The sequence below is a fragment of the Platalea leucorodia genome (genome assembly GCF_965183815.1).
Source record: "Platalea leucorodia genome assembly, chromosome: 4".
NCBI classification, from domain to species: domain Eukaryota; kingdom Metazoa; phylum Chordata; class Aves; order Pelecaniformes; family Threskiornithidae; genus Platalea; species Platalea leucorodia.
In genome coordinates, this window is record NC_138826.1 from 125779267 (window position 1) to 125795261 (window position 15995).

Genomic DNA, 15995 nt, shown 5'->3' on the forward strand with positions numbered 1-15995 from the left:
AGGCAATGGGACTTGATGGACTATCAGTGTGTTCTGCCGTGACCTATCCGGAGCCATATTGTGTCCTTGTGTACATTGGCAGAGCTCTGGTGAAGTCAGTAGGTAGCTTTAAAAAAAATACACATTCGTTATTGTCAGCAGCCCTTCAACCTGCTATCCATCATCTGCTGGCCACTTGATTGCAGGCATCACAGATGAGCTGGGGTTTGAAGGGTTCGAGGAAAAGATTGTTAAGGTATGGAAATGGAGCAGCTTTCCAGCTGCGATGTAATGCGAGGTGATGCCCGAGCTAACCCGGGCTCGTGGTATGGGCGCCAGCCTAAATGGGTTTCTGGCCTCGGTCCTCTGTGGCTTTCTATCACACTTGGGTTAAGCAGAAATAAGTGCAAATGTAATTCAGGAAAAATTTTCACTGTCATTTTGGAGCAGACCACTGTCCGCCTCCTCCGGCGCTTCTAACAGGAGCCCCAGTTTGATGCTGTAAATACACCAAAGCGTGTTCCTCTGTGCAGCGGGTGGAGAGGATTGAGAAAAAGAGATGCTAACAACCAGGAAAATCCCCAGCGGGGCAGGAGCTTCCCCATATTCATCACTCTGCGTTTGCAAGCACCTGCAGTAACAGAGAAAAAGCCTGGTCCCTCTGATGGCTGTTACTAGCAGGTTTCTCTGAGGTTCCTACGCCAGCTCCCCGGATCCGTGCCATTGCCAAGGTGCACCGTACAATGTGTATTCATTCACGGAAACCCTGTGCTTAAAGCACTCGGAGCACATTTGTAAAGAAGCCTGGGAATTCATCCGGCCTCTTGCTGTTGCAGGTGCAGTCTAAGAAAACACCAGCAAAGAGCAAAGCGGATTTGAGAGGACGCAATTATCCCCTTGTATTTCTCCTCCCTTAGGGCCCCCCGTCCGTTCACAGCTCTGCCAGATGCAGGCTGGCACCAGCCCGCGTTGGCTTCTCCTCCTCCAGAACCGTGTGGGCAGGACCTGAGCACAGTGATCGCCGAGATCCTGCTCCTTGGATTCCTATCTGCTTCCTTAAAGGAAATCTGTTGGCGCAGGCAGATCATAAACCATTTCTTTTGTTACAAATAACCATGGAGTTTTAGATACTTAATGTCTGTTACAGTATTTTCCTTTAAAAAGCCCTATATAGAATTACATAGGAGCAGGGACTAAAGAGTACCAACAGATGGTTTTACTCCTGGCATTGCCCTAAATTGAACTTGCTTGTGATGGCCACCTCAAGGATGCTTTCTAGGAGGATGGGGGACATGAAAGCCAGGACATACCCATCACAGCTTCTCCCACACCCCAGCACAGCTCCCAGCTGTCTGGGCCAGTCTGGTGTGAACTTTCTGTCTCAGCGTGCTGATCCTGAGTTATGTTTCGAATGCAAGGGATATTTCACCCAGGCTGTGATTTGGCCGTGTTTCCCTGACAAGTGAAATTCAGAAGAACCCAACCAACCTCCTGTCCCCATTGAGTGATGTGGGTGAAACCCAAGAATTACAAAAGTAGGACTCTTGCTATCGACTCTCCTGGACATAGCACTTTCCGAGAGAAATTACTTACAGTTTTTTGCAGAACCCTAATAGGTGATTTGAATGTGCAGAATTTCTCCTTCGATGGAGAGATGATGGTTGGGCACGTTGCCTCCATCCCTACCAGGCAGGCAAACAGAAAACAAAAGTTGCAATAGTGTTGAATGCTTGCGAATAGGCACAACCTTGGCCTGCTAATTATCGTTTCATGTCCCCTGGCTCGCTCCTTCTGCCAGTTATAACTGTTATCAGGTCTTTAGGGTACGTAGAAGGAGTTCTTACTTGAGAATCAGTATGGAAGTGCTGCTGAACCATCACGTGCGAAGTTGGAGAATCTGGTGAAAAGGCACTTGGCCACTTTACTGGGATCATGTAGGTCAGATCTGTTAATGATCCTTTGTATTCGCCTCTCAAGATGGGACAATGACATGTCAAGAGGAGGATGTGTTTAATGCAGACATAACCACCCATTTCTTAAAATTATTGTTATTTTTTGCTTGCTTGAACGTTGGAAGGAAAATAAGAAGGCAACACTTTGCATACCCACAGATATTTTAACGTCAGGCTTGTTGCATTGTAACATCTCTCTTTTCTGTCTCACAGAGTTCATTGCTTCCACTACCTGATCCCGCTGGCTAAACAAGGGAACTACGCCATCGTCGCCAACGTGGAGAGTATGGACTATGACCCTCTCGTTGTCCGGCTCAACAAGGACATCAGTGCTATCGAGGAAGCCATGAGCGCCAGCCTCCAGCAGCACAAGTTCCAGTACATCTTTGAAGGTCAGGCATTTTGTTTGGTTCTCATTAAATGATTTTTCATTCTCATCCCGAAGCTCAACAGTATTCCTTTTGGGGGTAAGGCAGACCGTGGTACTGTTGCCACCTACAGCAGATTGGTGAGACCCATGCAAACACAGGGCACCCAAAAACCCTGTTGCCTCCACGCCATTTCTGAGGGTATCTATCTGCCTGAATAGGAGAAACGGGCCCATGCTGAGTGGGAAAGCATTAAGTCGATGTACGGGCAGGACAGTTCTTCCTCGGGAAGCCGTAGGGCATATGTATATATTACAAGCACAGCTCTATTATGGCACAGTTCCTATCCGAAGTGTAGCCATTCCATTTCTAAAATTAAATTTAGAGAACATTAGCTCTTCTGATGTCTCATCTGTTGTGATTACCTTGGAGAATACAAATCACGTCTTGGTTCATCTCCCCTGTATTTATTTGTGGCGCTGACGCACGGTTCTCTTGCCTGCGCGCCAGGATACGTGTCCTTCTATGTGGTGGTGGTTCGCAGTCAGGAGGAGATGGGAACTGGAGATGTACCCATTGCCCAATATAATATGTCAGCAGGGATGAAGGCTTTGCAAGCCTGGCTAGCCTTATTTTAGCCACTGCTTACTGGACCTAGCGAAGGCTTTCAGTATCTGTGTACTTCCCCCCTGTACCCATGTAGCTACTGATGGAGCATTTTTTAATCAGATGTTTTCTGAGCTGTGTGAATCCGAGGCAAACTGAGTGATCACCAGTGCATTGTGGAGCTCCTCTTACAGCTCAGGTCTGCTGCGTCTGTTCGAGGACTGTTCGCATCTCGCTAAGCCATGAGGTTGAAATTCATACACGTGGTCTTCAGGAAACGTAGGCATCTCTTAAAGCCCAGTTTCGGGACTTCTATATACCCTGTGCTGGTTGCTTGTACATGAACAAATTTTCTTAATTCAGACTTTTAATCGAGGTCTAGTCTTGTACAGACCTGTGTACTGAGTGAATTAAGCTGGGGTTTTTTCCATTTAGAATGTGGCATGAATGGATGCATCATTTTGGGGGTGGCTGTGACTTTTAGCAGCTGGCTACGTCCTTCAGCAGCAGAGGAAAGATGGAGACATCATTCGGACACAAGAAGCTGTTCAGGACTGATGAGAGAGAGGTTACGCATCAAGTGCATTGAAATGCAGATCATTTCTGCTCTTGTGGACTGGGGGTTCACCAGGGAATAATACCAGCCTTGATAACAGATTAAAATACTGTCATTTTGTAGGGGCAGTAGTGGTCCATTGCTCTGCCCAGACAGGAGAGGGACTGAAAGGGACATTATGCAAAGCCTGATTATAAATCTGGAAGTGCCCTGGAAATAGCAATGGCTATGATAATGCAACTTTGAGTTTTTGTAGTGTTTTAGGGCATTTTTGTATTTTTACTAAAGAAGGAAACCTTGAGGAAAGTCCTCCTAAAATGCACAGGGAAGATACTGAGGGCTGTTTCCACGTACAGTCCAGTGTATCTGCTGTTCCAGTTCACATGTACCTCTTAACAATGCTGATTCATGGGGTTCATGATGAATTATTGTCACTAAATGTCTTCCTCCTGTGATTTTATTGTTTGTTGCCCCCTTACCCTTGCAGGTTTAGGCCACCTTATTTCCTGCATTCTTATCAACGGCGCCCACTACTTCAAGCGCATCAGTGAATCCGGCATCAAGAAAATGTGTAGGAACATCTTCATCCTCCAGCAAAACCTGACGAACATCACCATGTCACGTGAGGCTGACCTGGACTTTGCAAGGTGAGCAGAGCGCCCCGTGTTGTGTTTGTTACTATTCTGATGTCCGCATCTACAGAGGTAGCTCCTTCCAAAAGTTTCACCACTCGTGCGTGCACCTCGATGGATATCAGATGAAACACCTAGAAGTGTTAATCGTAATACTCACTTTCCCCCTTGTTGAGCAACATTCAGAGCAACCTGGATCACTTGAGCTCAGCATGAGCTCAAACTGGAGGTGCCACCAAAGCGTCCGTGCTTGGGCCTTCCTGTTGGTGTGGTTCTCCTAAGATCAAAACCCAGGCAAGGAAAAGCTAGGTGTAGGTCTTGGGTGGAACTTAAACTGAATGAATCTGGAGCCTGGATTCATGCCCAGATAAGTAATATGTTGGTTTGTTGAAGGCTTAAACTTTTATCAACTCACAGGAACAGCTTGTGTGAACCTCAGGGATGCCACATGCTGTCTTCCTTCAAGTTCCGTTGGTCTTAAAATAGTAGTAACAGCAAAATAAAAACAAAACTGGGCATGATAGATCCTCTGCAAGTTTCTCACCAGTCTTGCTGCTTTATTCACTGAAGGGGGATCATTTGAGGAAGAAGCAAACACTAAACGGTGCATGCTTTGCTCATGGACCTAGGGTGCTTACTACCAGTAGCTGTATTGGCTGATCCTCTGTGGCAGCAGCTGGTTCAGCAACAGGCAGCTGAGGCCAAGAAACAGCCAAAGGAAGAGGCTGGAACTTGCAAATTAAGGCATGTAGATCAAACGACAGAGTTTTGCGTGACACTCGGACATGACCCACCACAAACACTGGAAATAGTTGGTGTCATCATGCGGCCATCACTCTTGGAGACCGAATTACGAGGGAAGCATGACTCCCTCAGATAAGGGAGAGTAGGTATGACTGAGTGCCTCATTTACTTGGGCTCTCATATGGGGAATGATCTCATTATTGAATTAATTTGTTCGTAATAACATTGACATGGAGAAGTTATGAATGCTGAGGCCTGGAGGAGGGGGAAGAGAGAAAGATCCATTACTAACCCTCCGAGGAACAGAGTTCCCAAATTCAATCTTTCCTTTTTTAAATTATTTTTTTCCCTGATCTGTTGAAATATTAAATAAATTAGCCCAGTTTTTTGGCAGGCAGAACAGAGCTTGAGCATGTGCTGACAGCAACTGGCACCCAAATAGTGAAATGCTGACCGAGCGCTGCTGGAGGCTGGCAGGGCATGGCTGGCCGTTTTCTGGAGAGGCCTTCGCGGTAAGGGTTGAACAGCCGTGGAGCTCTGACTCGTAGTGCTGCACAATTTGACGTGGAGTTTGAAGGGAAGGGCGAGGAGGGAACGTGTTCAGCCCTCCCAATCTTGTTTAACGGGCGATATGCCAGACCAGCAGTTTTCACAACATCAAACACCAGCCTTCTTCATATATGAGTTATGGGCAAAGAGATTTTCTCCTGGGCCGTTGGAGCTGCTGGGTACCATCATCGACAGCTGTGGAGCTCGGCAGGGATACCTGAGCTTTCTGCACAGCAGCATCAGCTGCTTTCTGGTACCTGTGATGCAGATTTCTTCCCATAATATAAATTCAACAACATTTCCTTTTAGCTTTCATGACCGCATCGCTTCCCCCTTTCTTTTGGGGCAGATCTCTGTGATCTAGAGAGTATGTTTTATTCTTTTGTTCTTCAGATGACTCCTGAATGCTTATTATCCAGATTCTCCTTTTACATAAACAAGGCGTCTCGTGCATCCAAACTCTGCCCTGCTCACCTGAATTTACAATTACCTGAGCAAGTTCTTATGTTACCCCGGGGACTCCAGTTACCGAGGTCTATCCAAACTATAAAATAAACATAACAGTTCACCCCCAGAAAGCATAAAATAACATCAATGTAGGATAAAAGTGATCTGTACTTCTGTGATATTGCTCATATAAGAATCTGTAAGTGCTTTGCGCAGTAGCTAACTATCAGTTTTGCCTTTGTAAAGATGAGAAACAGAGAGCAAGTGGTTATTTTGTGTACGGGAGCAGTGGCAGAGCCGATGGAGAAATACTGACTCGCCTGCTCTTCCCTCCCCCCTGCACCTCCCTGCTTCGCTTCTCCGGGGAACTGGGTGATCATTACTGAATGGGAAAGATTTCTGAAGTGGGTCTCACCCAGCTTGGGACTCACTGCCCCATCTCTGGTCTTTGCATTTGCCCTTGTGCCAAATAATTCAACATTTACTCCGATGCCTTTGGTTGAACCTTGATTAGAAGTCATGGGCTCCTTTGATCAGGGAAAGACATGATAAGTGTTTTAGTGGTTTTTTCACGCACACAGAAAAACAGATTTTCTCAGGCAGTTGCGGAGCTCTTTGCCCTCCAGGTTGGATTTAAGCCTCATCTGAAGCCGACTGGCTTACGCTTCACTGGACAGTCGGTTCGCTGCCCGCGTTGCTCCCTTGCCCTCTTGATATTTCTTTGTCCAGGAGAGTGCGACACTCAGGGTTCAAGAAGCAATTAGCCACAATTAACGCTCAATACATCACTCTTCATACCATCGCTCTTCATACGTTAAGTTTTAATTCTGGAACAGGTGCTGTGTGGTCCTTTTCTGAAGGTGAACGCACTTAAAGTCTGATGCTCAAGTTCATAGGAAAGACGGGGCCATTTGAGAAAGGGCCAAGACTTTCAAGATTTTCCTGGGTGTCATGCTTTTGATTTGGGGTTTGGTTTTGTTTTTATTTTTCACCTTTTATATATTCTTCAAGGCTTTCTATGGGCCCCAAAGAGCACTGGGCATCCCTGTTCTTCTCTTAGTTGGTGCCTTAGGCAGTAGAAACCCCAACCAGAGAAGCTGGAGGGGGAAGATCTTTCTCCTCTGAAGCCAAAATCACGTAGACGATTCGCAGCAAAATCTTAACCCACGTACCACTCACTGGTTCTAGTGAGACTCTTGCTGTTTAAACCACATTTTTCAAAAGATCTGTAACCTGCGGGTGACAGCAGCAGGATTTGCTGCTTGGGGAGTAGTACCACGGCAGGGGGAAAATTTGTTTCAAATGAGTTTTGCTTCGAGATTCGCAGTTCGAGGTAGAGCAGGGTAGGAAAACTCTCTGCAGAGCATCACGACGCAGAGCCGGAGCACGTTTCCATTGAAAAAACTAAATTGCCAAGTTCTGCGAGCTCTAGCAAGGAGTTTCTCCACTGACAGGAGAAAGGGTAAAATAGGCTGGTTCTGACTGCTGAGGTGTCACAAAAGGATTTGTAGCATTTGCTAAATTTCCTGCAAATATTAATAGGTTTTTCCCTTATATGTGTGTTCAGTGTCTAGGCCAGAAGTGCAGTCAGTTGTTAGGGCATCCACTACTATATTAAAGAAAAAGCAGTGTTTTCTTCCTGTGTATAATACCTAGGCATATACTGCAAAGTCTGAGACTGAGCGTGAGTTCCAAATACCTCCAAATTTTGGAAGTTTCGGACCGAGAATTAGATTTATGGCATTAGAGGGATAAAATTCAGCCTCAAATTTGGGTTCCAGTTCAGGTCTTTTCCCTTGTGCCTTCTTTCCTGCTCCCCCTCTATCCCCACCAAAAATTACACTTGCATGTTTATGCAGAGATTTCATCAGAGGTAGTCAGAAAGGGCTAGGTTTCTGCTTCAGACTTAACCTTAAATGAAATATCATTCAACTCCTAGATGTTCATTTTTCATTGAAAAAAAAAAAACTTTCTCAGACATACAGCAGTGATAAAATTGCCCTATTCTTGAAAGTTAATTGAGGTGGTTGCAAGGGGAAGGGAGAGACCAGTGATGAAATGTGAACATTTCATACAACACAGTGTCATTTTGACCTCTGAGATAAAGGTTTTTGAGTGGTGCTACTTATCGTTACTGGGTCTGAAAGTGTCCTTCATCCCTTAAATGGTTTGCAGCATAGAAAACCAGAGGTGGCTGTACACCTAAGAGTTAGATCGGAGGTTTCCCTGCTGCTACCGTTCAAGTTAGTGGTTGCAATGGCCATCAATCCCACGGGGACCAGGAATCTCTTTTCCTGCTGCTGAAGATGTTTATGAGGGCCCTTGGCTCTGACCATATCTTTCTAGTAGATGTGGCACCTACACTGTCACTGCCGGCGGATCCCAGCCACTCCGGAGAAGTCCCCAGTGAGAAGGCGTGGGGAGAAGCCATCAGCATGCCAGACAGTTGTTCACAGGTTGGCTGGGAATAAGCCCTTGAAATGTAGTTCAGACACCTGTGATCAAATCTATCGGTATACAAGGGCTGCTTGAATTTTTATCGTTCACGAAAGAGAATGACCTTTGCTTCTGCTCCCCGGCAAAATACAGCTACAGCTGCTGATTCCTCTGCGTCGGTGCTCTCCCGGTGACACCGGTGAGGCTACGACGTACATGTACTTGCTTGTATTCTTACATTCCCGGGGCAAACGTCTTCCCTCCCACCCCTACAGCCACCTGTGAAGAGTCAGGAGAGAACGGCACCAGTCTTCATACTGGTTTCAAAGTAAGTGAGAACTGCCAAGGCATTTGTAGGAAGCCGTTACAATTAACACCAGTTACCCTAAATGGGTCCTGGAAACACGCCCTTTACCCAAAACCCAGCTTTATTTAGGTGGGGAGGGTAAGAGAGCACAGATGGAGGAGGATGCAGCTGGAGCATGAGCTTTCTTTCAAACCAGTGGCAAACTGCTGCAGCGTTGGTTGGGTTGGGTACCAAGGTCAAGGTGCCAAGATGTCTGCACGGGCCTACACGGTGTGATGGGAAGAGACTAGCATGGGTTTGGGAAGCAGAGAATCTGCCTCCGCTCTGCTCCGGCACCTAATAAGCACTGTGGTTTTGCTTGTAAGTTTGAGTGAATCACAGCAGCAGAGTGGATACAGACCCTCTGGGTTTAGGAGTAGCTCAGTCAGTGACAAGAGGCAGAGATGGCCTTATGCTACAATTTCCCAGCGCCAACAGGTCCGTCGCTTTCAGCACAAACATCTGTGGAGGTGGCAGGGTTGTCCCGTCCGGCTCCGATTCTTGCATGGGGAGTATTGGAAAACACCACCGGGAACAATCTCCAAACGGCGGCAGCGGGATTTCAGAGGGTGCTTTTTTCAGAGTGCAGTTCTGGTTCGGATGCTCAGCCTCCAGGGCTCCTCTCCTGCTACGACTGGCAGGCAGGGGATTTTTTTGTTTGATTATAGAGGGGCAGGAGAGATTTGTGCCTTTTGCCTAATGCGCAAGGCTGTCCCAGGCAGGAGGAATAAGCAGTAACTTGCTGCCATCTACTGGGTGCTGCGGAGGGAAGGGGAGGCCAGTGTGCATTAGAGATTCCTCAGACATCCCAGCGCTCGGAAAGAAGTCCTTTGTGTTGCCAAATGTTATTTCTCTTTCTGATTTCATTCATGATAGATACAGAAACAGCAGGCTGTGTTTGCTGCCTGGGTGCCCAGGTTGCCTGAGGATGTAGCTGGTCGAGGGAAGTCTCCTTTGAGAGCCGTTCTTGATGCTTGACTTGTGTGCGTTGAACCCCAGGTCCAACAGCTCCTGACCCGGATCCCCTTCGTTCAGCGGCAGCCTGCAGTCCTGCTCCCAGGTGCCTCTGCAGTGCTCCTGTGATGCTCCTCTGCTGCCTGTCTTCACTTGTGGTTCACAACTGGATGAGAAGGGTATCTCAGATGTTCTCCCTTGGGGCTGCACTCAAGCCAGGAGAAAATCTGGGGCGCTTAAGATCATTCCATTGGAGTAAAACGCACATTAGTTGGGTAGACAGCTTGGGTGCCAGGCACTGTAACTCATGTATCACTTAGGATATTCAAAAGCAAATGGAGCAGACCACTAGAAAGGATACCACAGGTAGTATCTTTCTACTGCAGGTAGAACTGAGCTTGAGTCGGGGTTGAGTACGCTGCAGGTCTGTTCTTTCTTCCCTCCCTCTTGCTGGAACAACTGGAAACACAGTAGTCCTGCTACTTCAAAGTTTGCTTGCCTGAAAGCCACGTCTTTCTGCCCGTGTTAGGAGCAGCCTGCCTGTAGGGGCTGATGTTCCCGGAAAGCTGCTGGGGAGACGGCGTGATGCATTCAGTATCACGGGGCTCAGCTGCAGAGAAAAGGGGGCAAACTGCAACGAGTCAGACCCACGGCTCATTTTCTGTGATACATTAATCACTGAGTACAGGATAATATGTGGACCTAGACATGAGGGGCATGGGCACAAGAGAAAGAGTAAAATAGCTGAGATCTAGCTGCGGCTGTTGCATGAAGTCTTGGGTCCCTGTTGACCGCTCCATTACCTCTCCCACAGGTCAGGTGTGAGGATTTTTGGTTCCCAGGTGCAATGAAGCCACTTCCATCATGAAATAGCTATGGTCTCCCAGATGTTTGGTCGCTGTTGCTGGGTATCAAGATTGGGAATGAAATTTGAACACATAGCAATGTGTTCATGGCAGGGACAGCAGGTGGCTGTCACATATATATCCTATAATGTCTAGCCAGAGCTAGGCAACCCTACAGATTGAACCCTTTCCTTTTGCAATGGGTTTTTTTTAGTAGCCTGACATAGACAAGCTGGTCGCTGAGCCATCCCCTCTGGTCTCTGTGTTGGAGGGGAAAACTCTTCCTTGTTCATAAAAACTGCAAATGTGTTAGTGTGGAGGAATTCCTCTCCCCCCACTTTATCCCCAAGGTTCTCAGTGCTGTGGAAGGTAAAAGTCACCAGTGCTTTGCAGTAGGGATCCTAGGAAGACCCTTCCCTAGAGAGGAGCCAGAAGCAGAACAGGCTTTGGAAGAAAAGCTTCTCTTTGCTGACAGCGTGGGAAAGACGCGTTATCTCCATCATGATACTGGACTCATGTTGTGTATCTGTGGAGCATGCCCTCATTTTGTTTTTGCTGCTTTTAATTAACAAAGATGCTTTAGTTTTCAATTAAGGACTTGGTTACAACAAAATCCGTATTTTCTTTTCCTTTCTTTTCTCTCTTGTTTTCTCCCCCCTGTAGTTTCCACTGAGCTTTGATCTCAGTGCAGGTTTAATTAGCTGTAATTAGTGGTTTCACTGCATTAACCAAAAATCCCAACCACAGAGGATTAAAAAACACCCCTCAGCTTGATGCCCCCCTCCCTCCCCTTCCTCCTTTTGCTTCCCCCATGTGCTTTGGGGGATCGGAGCCTGTCCCCGTACGGTCCTTCACCAGACGGGTGCTGCTGGGTGCTGCCCCGTGCATCCCAAACAGCTGCCCTGTTACGGACTCATTAAACCTACACTGGAACAAATCACCCATCCATGTAGTTTAGTTTCCAGTTAAATCTGCAGCTGCCTTGAGTTTTAGTAGGACACCGATTTATGCCTTCACAACATTTCATAGAGCACTTCTTGGGGTTTCTGACTGCTCTCCACATTACCATACATGTACAGCAAGGTGCCTGCTCAAGACTTCCCAAACTTTCAGCTTCTGCAGTCCTGCATGAGCTTCTGGAAGCCATGGCATGGCCATGTCCTCTGCTGGAGCTGCCCAGCTCCTCAGCACAGAAACAAGAAGAGTTTTTGGAAGACGTCACTCTGAGCTGGGGGAACCCAAATCACTGGTCCGCTCTCCTCGATGGAGGTGCACAGGGAAATACCACGTAGTTGGCCGCACAGTTCATCCGGTTGGTCACAAGAAAGAAGGAAGAAACCAAAGAGCTCGTTGAGCTGCTGAAGTAAGAGCAGTGCTGTCAGTCAAGTCTCCTGTCAAGATATCCACTCGACACTTGTTAGAGGTCGGCATACCCCACACCGAGCCCCACTCGTGTGTTGGAAGAGGTCTCGGTTCCTCTGACTGGCTCAGAAGCTTTATGGGTATTTATGGAGACAACACTGGAGAATGCAGTGTTCCCAGATAGCTCACCTTGATGCCCAAGACTGGAGATCTCAGATGGGTCCCAGTTCACCATGGGTCAAGTGTTTCTGCTTACCACGTCTGTGCCAAAATTGGCTGTTTTCAGTCTCATGCATGCGCCCAGTCTCCTTGCAGTGCCGGGAACCAAAAGAATCTCCTTGTCCCTTCCTCAGTTCTCCAGGATAAGTCGTTGGGGAGATTCAGATCTAAGCTTTACGTCCCTGAGGGTTTTAGAGAGGAGTTTGGCCAGTCTTTGAATCACTGGCCCGTGGTGCCGAGATGTACAGGAGAGGCAACACCCGTGTCCTGAAGCCTGAAAATGGTTCTCAGGTCATCTTGCCAGAGCGAGGAGGACCCGTGCTCTGAATCCCATGTTCCCCTAGGACTCAGAAGCCATCTCTTGCTCTCCCAGGTTTGTCATTTTGGGAAGGAAAGCCTTCCCAGTGCCAGGAATTGCACTCGTCTTGCTGAGCCATGACCACCTCCACCAGGTGTTTCTTCTTTGCCATAAAAACAGACTTCTTCGTGGAGCCTGATGTGTCCTGGCACATTTGGAGATGGGGTCTTTATGGTATGTCCAGCTGATATCTCTCTCCTGAAGTCTGAAGGCTTAAAATTCCTTTTAATTCACTGTCAGTGACTGCAGATGGTAAATTTATTCCCAGGATAATCTGTGTTAGGGCTGTGCTCTGGCCAGTCTTCTGTCACCTGGGTCCTTTCAGCCCTGTCCTCTTCTGCAGAGCCAATACACCCAAAGCAGATCAGTTAAATCAGCTGCTGGAAGGACTTTGTTTCTCCCACCTTTGGGCATCCTGATGGACATCGGATGTGAGTAGATCCAAACGCTCCTGGTTTGTGCAGGTCTGCAATATTCCCTAGAACAGCACTTGGTGCTTTATCTGCCTCATCTAGAAAACTGCCCCCAAAACATACTGTATTTTACTTGCTACGCGCAATGTGTAGTCAGTACGCAACAAAAGATCAGCAGCTCTTTACAGCGCACCATCGTACAGGAGGAAAGCAGCATCCAGCTCCGAAGACTCGGTGAGAATTTGCAGTTGCGCTTGCATATACCCCGCGATGCCGACTCCTCGGCAAATAGCACCTTCCTCTTCTCGTTCTCTGTACAGCGGGGCCTGATGCAACGCAGTAAATTAGAGCAGGGAGACGATCCAGCTTGGGGGGAAGGCCTATGTTTTGTTTTTTGCATCAGCTTTTTCTTTTTTTTGGCAGGACCAGCTCCCCGGTCTGGTTCACAGCGGGCCTTGCAAACAGCTGTGCTGGCACAACTGAAGGAGAGGGAGCAACCAAGGAAATGAGCTGTAAGGCTCTGAAATGATAATGTTCCTGAAAATGGAACTTTATCTTAAATTAGGATAAGACATCAGGGGTGAAGAAGGGAACGGCTCAAGGCAGGAGCAGAGGGGAGGCAGGAGAAGTGAACGTGTCCTTGTGCAGAAGACGCTGCTCTTCCCTCATCATCTTTGGGCCGTTTGGCCTCACTCCAGCCTAAGGATGGACAACTTTTGTGCTCAGGTTTGCTGAGCAGCACATTTCTTATTCATTGCGTGTGTCTGGGAAATGCCTTGCCTGCTGCTGATTCTCCACATTAGGAAATAACTCAAAAATGCCCTAATGGTGATATACCAGATGTTCGGAAGCAAAGAGCCTGGCTCTTGGGGGACGACATTTCTCGTGTTTGTCCTTAAGTAATTTTCGTGTAATGAGAGCACTTGAGCACATGAAGAAGGAAAGAAAGTGGCTGAACCACGGGTTAGTGACAGCACGTCACTCCTCTTCCTTTGGTGACTGCATGGATTATAAATTCCTCAAGGAGGGGATTTTGCTGGCTTTGTAATTAAAACACACACCAGGCATTTCATAGACACGTGGTCCATGGCAGCCCAAAGAACATGCACTCAAGTCCAACAAAGTATTTAAGCCTGAGATTAACTTTCAGGTATTTGTGTTGACCTGTTGAACCGATGAACACTTGCTCTATAACCAGAGGTCCGCCACAGTCACGTCTCCATCGGAGCTGGTTGCCCTCGGTTCCCTTTACAGCAAGTAGCGAGAAGTGAGCATGATTAGAGTGCGATTTTCTGAATTGGTTTAAATTTTCTTTGAAATGAGATGAAGGGCCTCCTAGGAGTGCCTGTTGCTTTCTCACAAGGATCGGGGAGCAGAGGCGACCTGCTCAGGTGGAATTATCCATGGCAGACATCTGTCACTAGGTAAGATGAACCCTCCTTGGCTGGCTGGGGTCAGGAGGTGATTTGCAGGTGGCCAGATCCATCCACAAGTGCCCTCAGTAGGTTTTTACACCAAGTAGCAGCCCCGTATTAACTACATTATGGGGCTGAATTCGTTCGGCAGTTCCTACATCCCTAATGTCCGAACACGCTCCGATGTGCGAAATCCCGTAGCATCCGCTTTTCCCCGGCATCGCTCTGTATAGCAGGCGAGGCATCTTAAAATACCAGTCGGTGCTGGAAGGTGCCGGTGCTGCCCAGGCTTTCCACTGTTGACTCAACGGTTTTATTTTGATCAGCTATTTGAGTTTTTCCCGGAGGCGCTTTTAATCTTCGCACTGTAACCTTTAAAGATAGAGGTTTTAGTGGCCTCGGTAATGATTTTCATTGCCTGAATGTGGACGTCTGAGTTGCTCTGAGTAAAGCGATTAATTCAATTCTCCTAAACTGGAAATGGACTGAGAAACGGAGAGGCTTCATTGACTTTCTTTGCTTGGTTCTTGGTGTGTTAGTGAAACAATCAACGGAGGTGAACTTCTGAGCCAGCAGAAACCGGCGTTCACATTTCCAGGGACACAAGCTTAGGAAGATGTGAATAAACATTTTTAAGAAGTGTTTTTGGCTGTTAGACTTGGCCAGAGCACGTTCCTAGTCTGCATTAACGACATCAGGATATATTCTCCTGGAAATGAATTACAAACAAATTCCTCATTTATCCCTGAGGTGACAGTCTTTTGCTGATATGTGCTTTCTTGAGACTAATAAGTTTTGAATGTCGGTGGGGAAAAAAAAAATCAAAGTAATTACTTTGTGTTCCCAAGCTCCTTATTTGTGTAGGTGCATGTGTGTTTATCTCTCTCTGTCATGCTGCATTGCTAATGGTAATTAAAGGGAAGGGATTTTTCTTGTTAGAAGTTTTTCTTCTTCATTTCTACCTTTAGTGACTTTGGCCTCCGTGATGATACTTAGCCACTGACCAGTTACTTGTAGAACTGCAGTTGCTTTAATATAAAGACTAAGTTTGGGAAACTCTGGCTGCCCAGCTGGAATTGGATCATTTTGTCTGCAGTACGCGGCGTGGGCGTTGGTTTTCTTTGCAGACCAGGTTTTGAAAGCACGTCCTGTGGGTGTGAGCCCTGATTTTCACTGTCATCTTGATGGTGGGTCTTGCAAATCACGGAGTACTCATCAACATTTGCTTTATTTGACTACACAGAATTTGCTCTGTGGGTGATCATAGCAAAAATGCGGAGGAAAACCAAGTTGTACGTTGTCAGCAATGGTGTGGTGTGTGCTCACCACGTGCTCGTGGCTCCCTGGTAAACCAGCGTAGGACACGTTGTCTGTGGCTCAATGGGTGGGCCAAGGAGTTCTGCCAGGTTTCCAGCCTTGGGTATCCATCCCACCCAGGGGGAGGCTTCAGTCTCTCCCTGCGCTTCACTTTTTGCATGAAACATGAAATACGTGGGCTGGAAAGAGGCCATAGGGCTTTCCCACCAGCTCCCCAGGCTGCACAGTCTGCAGACCAGGTCTCAGTCTGGATCAGGAGACCAAAACCACAGGCCCACCATGGTGTCCAGAAACTGCCCAGGTTAATACAGGCTTTATTATACCATAAAAATATAAAGATGAATGTGAAAGCTCATTTCTAGGTCCACTTAAGGCATAAACATATGTGCTCCACCACTGGTTTTAGCCATGAAGGGGCCAGGCAGGCTTTTGTGTGCATAGAGAGCAGCTTTATTTGTTTGCTTGCTTTAAAAATGCCAGAGGAACGTTTTAGCGAT

At 47.3% G+C, this 15995-nt stretch overlaps 1 protein-coding gene across 1 annotated transcript in view; it reads left to right on the forward strand.

Moving 5' to 3' along the window:
- EXOC4 (exocyst complex component 4) overlaps positions 1-15995 on the forward strand; it is a 411704-nt gene that overhangs the window by 375249 nt on the left and 20460 nt on the right. Inside the window, exons 16-17 of the mRNA XM_082310080.1 lie at positions 2145-2323; positions 3949-4108. Of these exons, the coding sequence (XP_082166206.1) occupies positions 2145-2323; positions 3949-4108 (339 nt within the window). The remainder of the gene's footprint in view (positions 1-2144; positions 2324-3948; positions 4109-15995) is intronic.